The sequence below is a fragment of the Abramis brama genome, assembly GCF_963993115.1.
Source record: "Abramis brama genome assembly, chromosome: 3".
In the NCBI taxonomy this organism is placed as follows: Eukaryota; Metazoa; Chordata; class Actinopteri; order Cypriniformes; family Leuciscidae; genus Abramis; species Abramis brama.
The window spans coordinates 10270383-10287706 of record NC_139965.1 but is presented as its reverse complement, the minus strand read 5'-3'; the positions used below and the strand labels follow the sequence as shown (position 1 = coordinate 10287706).

The following is a 17324-nucleotide window of genomic DNA, read 5'->3' as shown; positions in this document are numbered from 1 at the left end:
GGCGCGACACGGCAGGTTACGCAATACTCGTTCCCTCTTCTAGAGAGAACCGAGGTTACATTAGGTAACCGAGTACGTTCTCTTACGAGAGGTTCTCTCGTATTGCGTAAGTTGCTTACGCTACGGGAACCCCTTGTCAACGCCGTGCGCGCCGAGCATCCAGCACATGAATCCCAGGGAGAACGGGGAAAAACATTCTGCTGGAACAGGTGGCCGGTCGGAGAGACGGGCCAACACAGTACAAAGCACTTCACTCAGTGTATAAAATAGAGCGGCGCGGCCGGTCTATAAGTATATATCAGTGCAAAACAGTGGGGCCGGCAGCGCGAGCCCACACAGTACATAAGCACACATTAGGGTAAGAAAAGAGCGACATCATCGGTCTTTTACGAAGAGAATAACCCCCCGCGCAACAGAGTGGAAGACGGGCGGCCAGCAGCACGGGCCAGCACCGGTAAACAGCGCGTAACGGGGAATGAGAAACAGAGCGGCCCAGCCGGTCTGAGTATAAAACACTTTACCCTAAGTACCATACCAGAAATATCGCCAGCATGTGAACGTAGTCTGCACATAAGCGACTGGGCAGAGCATACATGTCACTTATACTGACAGCAATTTAGCCTGTAAGGCGGGAACTTCCAGGTTATGAAACCTCACGAATGTCGATGGGGAGGCCCAGCCCGCCGCCATACAAATATCGTGGATAGAAATTCCACTGGACCAGGCCCACGAAGAGGCCATGCCTCTAGTAGAGTGGGCTCTGATACCCAGAGGGCACTGCAGGTGTTTGGAGGCATAAGCTGCTGCAATCGCATCCACTATCCACCTGGACAGGCTCTGTTTCGAGGCGGCGAGACCCTTGGTGCGTCCGCCGAAGGAAACAAAGAGCTGCTCGGAACGCCTGAAAGCGGCGGAGCGCGTGATGTAAACTCTCAGCGCCCTGACAGGGCATAGGAGGTTATCACTGTCCCCATTATCGGATGCTGGCAGAGCCGAAAGGGAAATGATTTGTGCCCTAAAAGGGGTTCCAATCGCTTTGGGGATGTAACCGTGTCTCGGTCTGAGAATGACTTTCGAGTCGTTCGGTCCGAACTCAAGACATGCAGGGCTAACAGATAGCGCGTGCAAATCCCCCACGCGTTTTACTGAAGACAGAGCTATCAGAAAAACGGTTTTGAGCGACAGGTACTTTAAATCCACGGATTCAAGCGGTTCAAAGGGAAAAGCCTTCAGGGCCTCCAGGACCAAGGACAGATCCCAAATAGGAACTGAGGGGGGCCGCGGGGGATTCATCCGTCTAGCTCCTCTGAGGAAGCGGATAATAAGCTCGTTCCTTCCTATTGCCTGGCCGCGCGTCGTCTCAGCGAACGCTGCAATAGCCGCCACATACACTTTGAGCGTGGAAGAGGACCTGCCCTTGTCCAACAGCTCTTGTAGGAAGGAGAGTACCCGTGAGACCCCACATGCACGTGGATCCAAGCTCTTAGTAGCGCACCATTTAGAAAACACAGACCATTTAGACGCGTAGAGCCGTCTCGTGGAGGGAGCTCTAGACTGCGTGATCGTGTTCACGACCCCTTCTGGCAGGTCAACGGGTATCCGTTGATTACCCATGCATGCAGAGACCATCGTTCTGGATGGGGATGCCAGATCGATCCACTGGCTTGAGAGAGGAGATCCTTTCTCACCGGGATCGGCCATGGGGATGAGTGCGACAGCCTCACTAGCTCTGGGTACCAGGTTTGGTTCTCCCAACGCGGGGCTATAAGAAGCACTGGGTGGTGTGTTTCCCTGATCCTCGTAATGACCTGTGGTAACAGGGAGATCGGGGGAAAAGCGTACAGCGGGAGGCTGGGCCATGTCTGGGACAGCGCGTCCTCGCTTTTCAAGAAAAATTTCGGGCAGTGAGCGTTGTCTCTCGACGCAAAGAGGTCGACCTCCGCTCTGCCGAATAGGCGCCAGAGAAACTGGACTGTCTGGGGGTGCAGGGACCATTCTCCCGGGGGAATGATGTCTCTGGACAGTCTGTCTGGACCGACATTCAGGTGGCCCGGCACGTGCGCGGCTCTCAGCGAGCGCAACGAGCGGTGAGCCCACACGAGAAGGCGTTCTGTCAGCTTGCACAGGTTCCTGGATCTGACACCGCCCTGTCGGTTCACATAGGATACCACGGACATGTTGTCCGAGCAGACTAGCACATGGTGATCCTGTATGAATGGGAGGAAGCGCTTGAGCGCGTTCTCGACCGCTATCATCTCCGAACAGTTTATGTGGAGGTATTTCTCCTGGTCTGACCACAGGCCAAAGACCGGTTTGCCCTCGAAAAGAGCGCCCCAACCTGAGGTGGAAGCATCCGTCGAGATAACTTTGCGGTGTGAGATGGCTCCCATTGTCACTCCCCGCTGGTACCAGTCGGCCGCTAACCAGGGCTTCAGTGCTGAAACGCAGCTCTGAGTCACTCTGATTCGAATGCCGCCGGAAGCCCAGGCTCTGTGAGGCACTCTGGCATTCAGCCAGCGTTGTAGCGGGCGCATACGTAACAGACCCAGCTGAAGCACTGCTGCAGCTGAAGCCATACAACCCAGCATCCTCTGAAATGTCTTGAGAGGTGTGGTGCTGCCCGGCTGGAAGGACACGGCCAGGTGTCGAATGCAGCGCGCGCGCTGTGTCGACAGGCGGGCCGTCATTGCCACAGTGACCAGATCCAAACACAGAAAAGAGGTTGATTGACTGGGCACTAATGAGCTCGTGGTCCAGTTGACCGTGAGCCCCAGGCTGTCCAGGTGGCTTAGAAGCACTGTTCTGTGGGCGATGAGTTCGGCCTCTGACTGTGCTAGAATTAGCCAATCGTCCAAGTAGTTCAGAATTCGCATTCCCCGACCCCTCAGGGGAGCGAGAGCCGTGTCCATGCACTTCGTAAATGTACGGGGTGCCAACGACAGGCCGAAAGGCAGGACGGTGTACTGATATACCTGACCGTCAAAGGCGAATCTCAAGAATGGCCTGTGATGGGGTATTATCTGGATCTGAAAGTATGCGTCTTTTAGATCGAGAGATATAAACCAGTCCCTCGGGCGAATTTGCGCGAGAATTTGCCTGGTTGTGAGCATTTTGAACGGTCTTCTCATAAGAGCCTTGTTCAAACGTCTAGATCCAAAATTGGTCTGAGAGCTCCGTCCTTCTTGGGAACGAGGAAATAACGGCTGTAAAAGCCCGACTCGCTCATAGAAGGGGAAACCGGTTCTATAGCCCCTTTGCACAGAAGTGTAGCTATTTCTGCTCGAAGTAGATGTGCTACTTCTCCATTCACTCTCGTCTCGGTACGCGCCTGAAAGCGCAGGGGGGCGGCGAGCGAACTGCAGAGTATAGCCCTTTTTTACTGTGCTTAGCACCCATTCTGATGCGCCTGGAATAGCTTCCCACGCTTTTGAGTGTGAAGCCAGGAGCAGAATGGCCTCCGGGCTCTGATCGTCGCGCGTCGCGGGCTCAAGAGCTCAAAACGGAGGGGTGGGCGCAGCGCGTGCGCTCTTGGTGCTTAGATACGGCGGATCGCACGCAGCGATAGCTGGCCGTTTTACACACAGTGTCCCGGTGGCTTGGACGGGGAACATATAGTGTGAGGCGTGACGCGCGAGGGCGGCGTCGGGGGCGAAATGTTCGTTAGTATGTGTGAGCGCTCGAGGGCGGGCACAGGACTTACATTTAAAACATGACCGGTCGTGAGAGGCCGTGACAGAGCGGGCAGTGAGTAGGTGTGGGCACGGTGAGGTGGACACGTGACCTACTTTTAACACTCGAGCGGGTTCTGCCTGCTTTATGAGAGTGGGCTCTGTGAGAGACACGGGATTTATAGTGCTTGTGTGCAGGGGTGAACACGGAAACGTGGGCACATTCACTGCATTTGAAACACATACGGCGTGAGCCGTGCAACCAGACATTATGCTCATTTGAGATTTCTCTGGGTCGCCGTGAGAACGGTGGTTGCGCGCAGGCGAGCGGGTAGATATACCGGCTCGTTGACTGCGAGGTAAACATCTGCAGTAGCCGTGGCAACGGTGACTGACAGAGCGTGAAGCTTTGACAGTGGTCCAGCCGCAGCGGGAATTAACCGTCTTTTCTTCCCTCGTGTTTAGACGCTCATAAATACTCGAGCACCATGAGTAGGAGTGGTACGAGAGGCGGGTTCGTTTTCTGTATGTAAGAAAAACTGGCCGCGAGCTCGGAAAAGCGAACAGCATAAATTTTTATCTGCCGCGAGAGCCGGGATCGAACACGGGTCTCTTGCGCGAAAGCCTATGATTCTGCCACTGAACCACAGGGGTGTCCTCATGTTTGTTTGCAGGCGTGCGTGTATAAAAACAGGCTCGTTTACTGCAATAGTAATATTTCCAGCCGCCTGAACTTAAGAGGGGACTGAGAATGTGTGAGAATTGGCGGTTTGTCCGGCCACAGCGGGACTAAAACACTCTCTCTCCTCTTTTCGACGGTGAGTGAGGCGCACGCGCTGAATGTTGCTCGTGACCGTCCGCTCTGTTATCCCTTGTGAACGGCGCAATCTGCGCGGCCCAACAAGGGGGAGAGCGGGTTCGCTTTCTGAATGTAAGAAAAGCGGGCCGCGAGCTCGGAGAAGCGAACAGCATAAATTTTTAACTGCCGCGAGAGCCGGGATCGAACACGGGTCTCTGGCGCGAAAGCCTAAGATTCCAGGCGAGTGTATTTATAACAGGCTCGTGTACTGCGATATGAACAATTCCAGTCGCCTGAACTTAAGAGGGGACTGAGAAATGTGTGAGAAATGGAGGTAGGTCCGGCCACAGCGGGACGAAAACACTCTGTTCTCCTTTTCGCCGGTGAGTGACGCGCGAGGACGGAGTAGCTTTCTTGTAACGTAAAGAGAGCTCCAAGACCGTCTGCTTCTGCCATCCCTTGTGAGCGGCGCAGTTTGTGCGGCTCGAACAGAGGGAGAGGAAGCTCACTCCGAGACCGTCCGCTTCTGCCATCCCTTGTGAATGGCGCAGTAGCGCGGCTCGAACAGAGGGAGGGTGTCTATCTCATTCGCCTCATCCCCTGACGCGGCGGCGGCGCGGGCGAGAGCCTGCGGTTGAGCGGCCGGGAGGGGGGGCAGAGAGGGCGAGAGAGAAGCTCGAGGGAGAGGTTCCGGCGAGCTCCTCAGTCACATCAGTCTCCGGTGGTCTCTGCGAGCGGCGCTTCTTCTTGCGCGGCCCGGCAGGGACAGGCGGAGCGACAGCTTGGTCGAAAACTTCAAGTCGAGCCCGCAGGGTCGACATTGAAAGTTCTTCGCACTCGGGGCAGCCGCCCGTAGAGAGTGCGGTGGCGGCGTGCTCGCGGCCCAGGCAGAGAGCGCAGATGAGGTGGCGGTCTCCGTTGCTGAGCAGGGCGAACACACACAGCAGTAATAAAAGGATATGTCGCCGGATAGCGTAGCAGGCACGGATGGCTGAAGGCGGCGAAGGCGGCCGGCTTCCTCAGGCGCTGTCCTAAGCTTGCTGTTCGTTGGTTTCAACGGCGGCGGCTCTCAAGATCCAGCGATGCGTAGAGCTTCGCTGAAGACTAGAAAATCAGATATTCAGCCTGTGAGCCCTCGTTATATCCACACTGGCCACACCCATCTTGACGGTTAGAAGGGTGTGGAGGGCGCGAAGCGCCCTCATTGGAGGCCACGTTTCACGAGGCTCACTGATAGGCTTAAGCAGTTGCCGCCGAGCAGCCAATGAGCACGCTTATACAGCCTGCCTTGGTCTGCCGGCTGCCGCACTGCGTTGACAATGAATACAAAATTAAGGATAATTTTTGGCTTCAGATCTCGAAGAAAGAAGACTTTCCCGTAGCGTAAGCAACTTACGCAATACGAGAGAACCTCTCGTAAGAGAACTCAAATGTACTGCAGTGACGGACAGTACCTTGACTGAGTCCAGAATGAACGAGGGACATCAGCACTAAAAGCAGAAGAAACAGATATGAAGCTTTTCCATTCATTCAACACAATGTAAATCACACACTGAAACATGTCTAGAGTTTATTCTACTGTTTTTCTGTTGTGATGCTCATTCAGGTTAGGTTTAGGGTAGGTTTAGGGTGGGGTTAGGGGTAGGTCATCAGACCAATCAGGGATGACTTCCCTAATTAATATTCATGAGTCTTCCCCTACCATCCTGGGAAAAAAAATATCGCCGCCCGGCCGCCGCGTCAGGAAGATATCAGGTCTCGCGATGTAAACAATTGCTTTAAGGCCAAAAGAAATCTGCTAAAATGCTGTCATTATTGCGCTCCCTCACGCTGTTCGAACCCGAATGAAGAAGACGTTTTAAAGAATGTCCCATCTGCTTTGATGTCGTTGATCTATAGCCTCTGGTGTCTGAGAATCGCCAACGAGTTTTTACAACAGTGTTGTCAAATATCTATTCCGAAGCTGTAGGGGGAGCTCTAGAGAGAAACCTGCGAGCAAAAAAAATGTAAATTTCAGTTTTTAAAAGGTATAAGAAGCTATACAAGTCAAGAAATAAAGTAAACGATTCAGTCAAACATACAGCAGGCTACACCGTTAAAGTCAAATAGCCTAAATATATAAAGTTATGAAACTTCACTTTGCCCTCAGCCAAAACAATCTGCCAAGGAACAAATTATAGATTAATGAGACCAAAGATCGCCCGTTAGATAAACACAAGACGAATTATTCTCACTAGACTAAAGACATCAGATCCAGCGGCGAACATCAGAACTCAGAAGCACTAGCCGAGGCAAGGCTGTTCTCGGCGGGGTACATGAGCGCTGAGCGCCCGGTGATCGCTGGATCTCACAACTCCGAAACCGCCAGATAACATTTTTAAAAAGGCTCTCTCTTTATAAATAGACCACAGATTTGAGCTTTAAACAACTACATTGTCGACTGAAAAACTCTTAAAACTACATTTCGTGACACAATAACAGTAGTATTTTTAAATTTCGCGGCCTTTCTCCTCTGAAAATAAAAATAGTAAATGAAATGCAACCAGAAACAAATTTTCAGTTTTGCTTGTGAAAGGTAATTCCCTGAGACCTGTTTTCAATTGTGTGGCGATTTGTAAAGCCCCAAGCAGCACAAGAAATAGGCATTTTTCTCAATTCTCGTTATGAGAGGTATGGGAAAGTTGCCCTCCGCAGTATGGCGGCGCCGTTGACGTACGATCCAGCGGCCAATAGGGCGTCTATGTATTTATTATGTCTATGACTGAGCCCTGCTTTAATGGCATCCCTGTAAAGAATGTTATTACCTATTTAGGAATCAAAATATGTAAAGACGAAAAGGAAAGGGGTCAGCTTAATTTTCAATCTGTAGTTCAAAAAGTTAAAAATAGATTTAATTTATGGTTAATGCGAGACTTGTCAATTAATGGTAGAATTCTTTTATCAAAAACTGAATGTTTATCTCGTCTGCTCTATCCTGCTATTTCACTAGAAGTCCCTGATAACATAATTAAAGAAGTCGATAAAAATCTTTTCAATTTCATTTGGAGAAATAGATCTCATTACATTAAAAAAGGTACCTTAACTAATTCGGTTGGTAATGGAGGTTTAAATGTGCTTTTCTGTTGCAATGCAACTTTGAAATCAGTAAGATTCCCGTTAGACTAAGTCATTTTCACAGGCAGGTGACCGTGCTACTCTCGTGGATGCTTATCTACACTGTAAAAAATTATTTTTTGGTGAAGTAAATACTACTGAAAAAAAAACAATGTAATTTACATGAAAAAGTTAGTCCAGGCAAGAATTAAAAAATCTAAGTAAATTCCATATCAGTACTTAATTCAAGCGAGTAGAAATGGAAACGTAAATATTAACTCAATAAAATTAAGTAAAAATTACTCAACTTTTCTGATACTGGGGTTCCCATCATGCACTGGACCTTGAATAATTAATGATGAGGTTAATTTTTCACTGTTTTCCAGCTGTATTTACACTGTTTTATCATTGCTTTTGTTGTCAGGATTAGTAACTTGCCATTTTGTGACATTTCAAGTAAATTTTCTGCTCAAAATGACACATTCAAACACAAAAATGATCCATCAAATGTTACCGTCATTGTGTATTGTCTACGAAGTATTGAGGTCTTTGCATTCACATGAGACTTAACATCTGACATGATGTAGTATAAGTTACTTAGATAATCTAAGTAAAGCACATACTATAAATGATTGGTATAATTCAATATTATTGTTTGAGTGAAATGTAATGCAAAGGAATTTTCAACTAAATCGATATTAATCAACCATTTACTAGCCAAGTTAAAATGACTTATTATCTTTGTTACTTTCACTTAACTAGGTTAAGTAAAGTTTACTTAATTCCATATTTCAAGTAAATTTAACTTAAAGATTTCTAATTAAAGCTACTGATGAATATGTTTAGGTTTTTACTTGGCAAACTTTGTAAATTTACTAGCATTTTCTGAGTGAAAAAAATTAGCAAGCTTTTTTCAAGTAAATCTTACTCCAAATTTTTTACAGTGTACAAACATAATTTGTCTCCAAACAAATGTATAATTTGGAATTACCGGTATATAACGTTTAAGCATAAAACTTTGTTTTTTCAAAAATGGGTTGATAATGGCATCATATTTGTTAAACAGTTATTTAATGAGAATGGGCACCTGTATACATATGTAGAATTTCTTCAAAAGTATAATATTCCAATAATCCCAAAAGAATATTGTATAGCATTCGATGCTATACCATCCGGTTTAAAATGTCTGTTTAAAGGAAATGTGAATAAGGAGACTGTGAGTTTCAGATCTGATGTTGCAATTAAAGGAGTTAATATTGTTGATAAAAGATGGAATAATTACCTTATTAGGAAGTTACTTACTGAATACAGCCCAATACCTTCTAAAACATACTGGCTTTCTAAAGTTGAGTGACTGGAGATATGCATGGTTGCTGCCAAAAAAATATTGCATAACAAATAAGGTGAGAGAAGTATATTTTAAGATACTTCATCTGGTGTACCCAGTTAAAACCTTTTTCTTCGGTTTCGTGCTGATGTAGATGTTGAATGTGATTTCTGTGGCACTGAGGAGGAAAGTGTTGTCCATTTATTTTTTAGTTGCATTTACAGCAAAATGTTTTGGGTAGATTTGGAATGTTTTCTTTGTAAATGTTTAGGGATGAAAGTTTGTTTTTCTGAAAAATATGTTTTTTTTATTTTTTATTTTTTTATGGACAAAGACTGTCACCAGATGTGGCATTCATTATTAATCTCTGTTTGATAATGGGAAAATACCATATTCATAAGCAAAAATGGGCTAAAGAAAAACCCAATTTTTGGTTGTTTCGGATAGAAATGAAGAGTTATATTGAGTTACTACTTGGGTTGAAAAACAGCAAAGCAAAATGTACTAGGTCTTTATGTGAAGCTTTTAGGTTATTTAATTGATGATCTCATACTCTTTTTCTTTTCCTTTTATATTATTTTCTTTTTCTTTTACTTGTATAATTTATTTTAATTTGCACTATATTTTCTTTTTTATTTTGTTGTAATGTTGAATTTTGAATATTGTCTGTATTTTTTTATTATTTTTTTAAATCTATTATTTGTATGTGACTGGCATTTAATAATAAAAAAAGAGAGTCGATTCAGTGATTCACTATTTTATTCACTGATTCACTGTTTGATTCACTGATTCACTGTTTGATTCACTGATTCACTGTTTGATTCACTGATTCACTGATGCTCAACAATAAAGCAGCAGTTTGAACCACTGAGCTTCACAACATACAACATTATATGACATTATACTCATCAATAAATGTGATATCAGTGTATTTCTGTAACTGTCTTCATAGTTATTCGTTTTCTCTTGTTTTGTGTTTTGTGTTTTTTTTTTTTATTTAAGTTTGTATTTATTTATTTTTGCTCCCTATTGAATTTTGTCTGTATAACATGTTCCTAACCCTAACATGAAAGACACAATTAAAAATGTATAAATAATATAGAATTATGCACCTTTCACACCACTATAATGCATTATATCACAGTACATAAAGACACACTTTATGAATAAAGACACTTACATACACATTAAAAATTAAATATTAACATTAATGGGATTAATGTTTCACATCAATGATTCTTCACTGGAACAGAACAAGCTTCAGAACCAAATCAGGTCAATGTGTTTGAGACACACGACATCACTTCCTGTTTGACGTCGGCACCCTCAACTTCATTGCGCCTTTAAGTTATATTGGCTGCAAAAATAATTTGGACACTTAATATAATATAGTACACTTTAATGATAGTCAGGGGGCCAAAACTGATATTAAAACTTTGTTGGACACTTTTTGGTACAAGTATACAACCTATCCAGTATTAATATTTAACCCCTCAACATGTGTTCTAGCCAGGTTGTCAGCTTAGAAAAAAATTTTTTTGTCCATTTTAACACTATATTCTTAAAAGTGGTAAAAGCGGATTTTTTTCCCAAAGTGCTTCCATTCTCTTCCATGTTACCTATTGTAATTTTGGGCAAATGTGCAATATAATCCAACTTATGTGCAATCATGATCATTAAAAAATAATCATCAATAAATACCACAAGAGTATCACACCACAAGGGTCACTGTTGTGTCAGCACAGCTGTGATTTGGCAGCAGATTGAGGCAGCAGATCCAGAGAAGATGATCACAGCAGGTGTCAACAGTACAGTGTGAACAAAACTTTATAAAGGAGTGAATCACACAATCACACAACAGATTAACTTGATCTATTGAGCATACCTCGGTTGTAACGAGTGGTTATTTCAGTCAAAGTTGCTCTTCTATCAGCTTGAATCAGTCAGCCCATTCTCCTCTGACCTCTAGCATCAAAAAGGCATTTTCGCCCACAGGACTGCCGCATACTGGATGTTTTTCCCTTTTCACACCAATCTTTGTAAACCCTAGAAATGGTTGTGCGTGAAAATCCCAGTAACTGAGCAGATTGTGAAATACTCAGACCGGCCCGTCTGGCACCAACAACCATGCCACACTCAAAATTGCTTAAATCACCTTTCTTTCCCATTCTGACATTCAGTTTGGAGTTCAGGAGACTGTCTTGACCAGGACCACACCCCTAAATGCATTGAAGCAACTGCCATGTGATTGGTTGATTAGATAATTGCATTAATGAGAAATTGAACAGGTGTTCCTAATAATCCTTTAGGTGAGTGTATAGCTAGGCTAATTTACTTTCATAATTACTAGCTTACTTACTAATAGGTAAATTAAGTTTTGTGCAGATGTGTAATGGAAATATTATGTTTTTAATTTATTTGCTGCACAGCAGCCTATTTTACAGTCTGCTATAGCTAAAAGTGTTAATAAGTTTGTTAGATAGCAAAGCCCTCAGCTTATGTCAGAGGACATTGTAGTGATCCACTCAGAAACCAATCAGACTAGTGTAGTGAAAAATTTCTTTGCCTTCAGATGAGATAACATGGATCCAGAGGGAGCTGTAAGCCTAGCGTCCAAAGAAAAACAAATAGGGAGAGATAATGATTGGGAAAAATGTCAAGTCAAGTCAAGTCATCTTCATTTATATAGCGCTTTTAACAATGTAGATTGTTTCAAAGCAGCTTTACAGAGATAAACAAATAATTTAAGGTAAGATTGTTTTGGCTTTATAGATGTTCTTTAATAAAGTTATTTTCCAGCTAAAGTTAGTTTTGATTGATTCGCTTCCGTCGCAACGATCATTTGTTATTAAATTAGGGGCCGCCAAGACGACACCATTCTCTCTACACAAACTTTAAACGCGATCCTGTGAGAAAAGCTGATGGCGTTCATATGCGCATCAAGAATTGGTTCTATAGTTATGTGCGTTTGAATATATGTGTGCAGGTTTGTAATTCCCTACAAACCAAGCCTAAACAAATTACTGGTGTTTCCTTATAGTTTTGATTAAGAATTTTATTTTATTTTATCAATTCGGGGTAGATACGCAAATTGAGTTTTCCCGACGACGCTTTATCTGTAGGTTGGTAAAGGGATCCTCCATAGGGAGAGACTAGTTGGCACTTCAGCACTGCGTTGTCATCGGGTCCAGGCAAAGGTCCTTCGTCAGATCTGGATACGGCCTGGATCCGGCAGGCTGCGGGAGGAAGACACTAAAATTAGCGTAGATGCCATTCTTCTCATGATGTAACAAGTACATCAGGATTTATGGGAAGTGTTCCCGGTTCCAGCTGACCTAATCTATGCAGCCTAACATTGAATTATAGAAGTCTGTAATGTATTATGTGAATGCTATGTCAAAGAGATGTGTCTTTAATCTAGCTTTGAACTGACAGAGTGTGTCTGCTTCCCGGACAATGTTAGGAAGATTGTTCCAAAGTTTTGATGCTAAATAGGAAAAGGATCTACCGCCAGCAGTCGATTTTGATATTCTAGGTATTATCAACTGGCCGGAATTTTGAGATCGCAATAGACGTGAAGGATTATAATGCGTTAAGAGCTCGCTCAAGTACTGCAGAGCTAAACCATTTAGTGCTTTGTAAGTAATCAGCAATATTTTAAAATTGATGCGATGATTAATAGGGAGCCAATGCAGTGTTGACAGAACCGGGCTAATATGGTCATACTTCCTGGTTCTGGTAAGAACTCGAGCTGCTGCGTTTTGAACTAGCTGTAGTTTGTTTATTAAGCGTGCAGGGCAACCACCCAGTAGAGCATTACAATAATCTAGCCTTGATGTCATGAAAGCATGAACTAATTGTTCCGCATTTGTCAATGAGAGCATATGACGTAATTTAGATATATTTTTAAGATGGAAAAATGCGGTTTTACAGATACTAGACACGTGACTTTCAAATGAAAGATTGGTATCAAAGAGCACACCCAGGTTCCTAACCGACGACGAAGACTTAACAGAGCAGAGAGAGTATAGAGGGATACAAACTGTCACTTTTGAGTGATTTATGGCCCCTCTAAGCCCCGCCCCCTTTTTGACCGTGGGAATTTCCCACGCTAGCTCCTCCCACTTATGGACTGTACATACACCGTGGGAAAATCGGACTTGTGGCACGCCTCCTTATGGGTTGAACATCTGAAGCGTGGGAAAATCTCCCATGCCCAGTAGTTCTAAACGGGTGTATATTAAAAACTTTTTAAGAAATGTACAATAAAGACATAGCCAGAGATGAGATCAGTGTTTTTTTATTTATTAAAGAAGACATATGTACATTTAAAACATCAATGAAATAAGTTAAAATTACATTTTTCTCTAAAAGAGTTATTTCAAGATGTTATTTCAAGATTAAAACATTAAAACAACTTTTTCATTTACAAAAAGATCATTTTTCTCTAAAAAAAAAATGTTGATTTGTAAGCATTTAACTTTCACATAGTATTTTGTAAAACTTTTACATAAAACACAGTTTAAAAAGCCTTGCGTTTTTACATACCATTTGTTAAAGACTCGGGGGTTTAAAGACAAAAGTGTTTTCCTTGTGTAATTTTTCTGGAGCAAAGTGAAAAAATGTCCACACACGCCGAAGATTTGTCAGGAGTGACATTTTCTGAAGGTTACAGAGAGACACAGTCAGACTCCGCCTCTACCCCCACCCACAACAGATGTCACCGTGGAAATTCCCACAGTCCCTTCAAGCCCCCAAATAGAAAAAGCGACCGGTCACTTCAGAGTCCAAGCTGGAAATGACCAGAGAATCATGGTGCAACGGCTCGAAGAGACCACACCCCCTAACACACCCCTCTCAAAAGTGAGTGGTCAATTTCGATTTAAGGGTGTGTGTAAAAAATGACATCACTCACGGGAATCCCCCCCTCCCACAACGTCACAGTCACATGAGATGTTTAAAAAGGAGCGCAAACATGACAAGAGATACTTGTGATTTTACAAAACAAATCTGCAATGGCAACGGCTGCAACCCCGAAAACACCTGAAAAAAGCATCGATGTAGCTATGGATGATTTGACTCTAGCTCCACGAAAAAAACGGGAAACGCATGGCCCCTGCTTAACGCGATTTCTTCACGAGCCGGCGGATCGTGTGGAATATACATTCCATCTATCTGAAGGACGTGCGTGTACGTATGTTTATGACAAAATCAACAGAGAAGTCAGTCTGGTTAACGTGGATAATGACGAGAGATTCACCATGAATGCCACGAATGATCCGGACTTAATATTCACAGAAAGAGATTGGATTTTATTCTACACAAAAGTATGGAGAGATTTGAATGAAGGGATGGATACACCTCTTTTTATCGGTGAGTGGAGTGGATTAACCATGGGTACAAGATACCGGATTTTAGCGGACCAAATACATAAGCACTCAGAAGACTATATTTTCATACTTTGTAGTGATTTTGGCAAGATTGCAGAATACTCATGGCCAATTTGTGAAAAAGATCATTTAGAATTATATGATCTGAAATTCATGTTCCAATGGAAGGATCTAGCTGTGTTGGAAAATATTTTTTCCAAGATCAATCAGCTTTTCCAGTGGACTAATGCGTATGAACGCTACGCCAACATTAAAGTGAAACTTTTCCACCCCGAGTGGGCGGTCCCCGAGAGACGCGGATCTTATATAACCCCGCCCACTCTCTACAAGCATTAAAAGACGGGCTCTTGAAAGGTTACCTCATTCACGCACCATGTCTCAAGGAACTGACTCTTCATCATCATCTCAACTAATTGGAACTACTGATGGATTTACAACAAACGGATTAATGACTATGGCAAATGGATTACCTCAGAAAAGCATCGATTGGATAAATAATTTCTGTACAGAACTTGGTTATCACAATCTGGCTTTCCTCACAAACTACGGAGTTGCAACACCTGCCGCAGACGCTGAAACCCCTGACACAACTGTCGATGAGACGGACGGATGCCTAGGGGATACAGGTCACCGGATTATCAAAGCTATTTTGGCGGTTATTCTGGAAATTTTGGTCGACAAGCGGATGAAAAAGAATTGCGACGGCTGCATGGTGGACCATTCATCTCAGACAAGACACAGTTGCTTGTTTGAACCTTCTGCCTATTATTTTTACGGATGTTTTGAAGAAATCAGTGTGGAGCTTCTCACCCCGGAGTTAAAAAACATATTGGCTCAGGCCTTGAGTCAGTACGGAGGCAGGCCTCATCTCCAGAGGATCGAGGGAGCTGTTGAGGCAATTTTATACGGCCTCAAAGATGAGATGTACATAGTGGAACAATTATCTTTAATCCGTGAGAAATTAATCGACGAATCATGCGAGGAGATAATTTACACGGCTGTGGATAAATGGAAACTTGCCGTATCTGAAGATCCGGAGATCACACAGGTTTAAAAATGGGGAACTTCTGCTCTACCTCACGGATTACAAAATATTTCTTTAAATCACGTGTTAAATGTGGAATATCTAGCCTGCTCCATAAGATTATCCTGAATAATAGGACTACAAATATCGACGTGAGTCCGGATGAAAAACGACTAATGGAATTAATGAAAGACGTACGTGGATTATCGGACGAATGGAATCATATGGTAAACATGTCTGTCACCTGCGACAACATACCATCTGCTGTTATCAAAAACATTCTCGATCTAATGTCTGATGATCAGAACTCTCTTTTTAGAATAGGAAATATATTATGTATTTGTACGTATGTAACTGATGTCTGTAGTTTGCTAAGTAACGAAAAACGTGATGTATGTAATATTATTGATTTTTTAGTCGAATACATTATGGAGAAGAATTTTGAAATGTCTGTGAAATTTTATTTCTTGTTTGTGTGATATAATTCACATTACACATTACACATGTTTGTAACTTTCTAATAAAATCATTTTTGTTGTTTGCAATGTTTTTTTTTTTGTAACGTTATATTGTAAAATAAAAATGTTTTGTAACTTTTATGTTGTGAAATAAAAAAAAATATGTAACTTTTACATTGTGAAATAAAAAAAATGTTTTGTAACGTTATATTGTAAAATAAAAATGTTTTGTAACTTTTATATTGTGAAAAAATAAATAAAATAAATAAATACTGAACAAATTTGCAACTCGAATCATTATGACTGAAATCTCACAGCGTTGACATGGCAGAACTAATGAAAAAGATATACTATGACCCCTCGAGCTCTGGAGCTTTTGGGGGTAAAGATAGATTAAAACAAGCTGTATTAGAACAACACGGTGTAAGACTATCTGATAATGAAGTGTCCAATTGGCTCGCTAGTCAGGACACATACACTCTTCATAGAACTGCGCCAATAAATTATAAGCGGAACCGCGTAGTGGTGTATGGGAAAGACCAACAATTTCAGGCCGATTTAGTCGATATGTCCGCATACGCAAAAGAGAACGACAATATCAAGTTTATAATTACCATTATAGACGTCTTTAGCAAGTACGCGTGGACCCGGGTGTTGCGAAATAAATCCGCGTGTGAAGTAACTAAAGCATTTTTGTCAGTTTTGAAAGAGGGGCGAATTCCCGTCAAGTTACAGACAGATAAGGGTACAGAGTTTTTCAACAAGCCTTTTCAACAGATGATGAAAAAATATAATATAACACATTTTTCAACAGCTTCTGAATTAAAAGCGAGTGTAATCGAAAGGTTTAATAAAACTTTAAAAGGACGAATGTGGCGCTATCTTACATCGATAAATTCCAGACGCTACTGTGATATTCTGCAAGATTTGACAGAGGGGTATAACTCCAGTTACCACAAGTCCATTAAAATGAGGCCGTTGGATGTAAATAAAGAAAACGAATCCATGGTATTCAGAAATTTATACGGAAAAATGCGTAAAGAGACACCCGTCTTTAAATTCTCAGTGGGTGATGTGGTCAGAATATCTAAAGTCCGGAATATATTTGCCAAAGGCTACGAGCAGAATTATACCGAAGAATATTTTACAATAGCATCTTGTATACCCAGGGAGGTACCTGTGTATAAATTACAGGACTATGATGGAGAGATAATACAGGGCTTTTTCTACGAAAAAGAACTCCAAAAAATTATTGTGAGTGATGATAAATCATTTAAGGTCGAAAAAATTCTCGATAAAAAGCGACGTGGAAAAACCATGTACGTTTTGGTGAAATGGTTTGGTTGGCCAATGAAATTCAATAGCTGGATTCCTGAAAAACAGGTGATAGATCTTCACTCTCCTTTAAAACCCTAGGGAGAGTCGCTCGCGTTCTCATTCAATCAAAAACATGTCAGAGGAGGAGGGGTTTTACGTCACCCTACCGTGTAATGCATCAGCTCATGTTTACCCTGAAAATCAGATAGCTAATTACAGAACTAGACTGGCAAGAGCAATACATTTAA

General features: G+C 42.9%; 1 protein-coding gene across 1 annotated transcript in view; it reads right to left on the bottom strand.

The window, feature by feature from the left end:
- LOC311080149 (leukocyte immunoglobulin-like receptor subfamily A member 3) overlaps positions 1–17324 on the bottom strand; it is a 56481-nt gene that overhangs the window by 19181 nt on the left and 19976 nt on the right. The window contains exon 2 of the mRNA XM_084109927.1: positions 5922–5957. Coding sequence (XP_083966053.1) covers positions 5922–5952 — 31 coding nt within the window. The 5' untranslated portion in view covers positions 5953–5957. The remainder of the gene's footprint in view (positions 1–5921; positions 5958–17324) is intronic.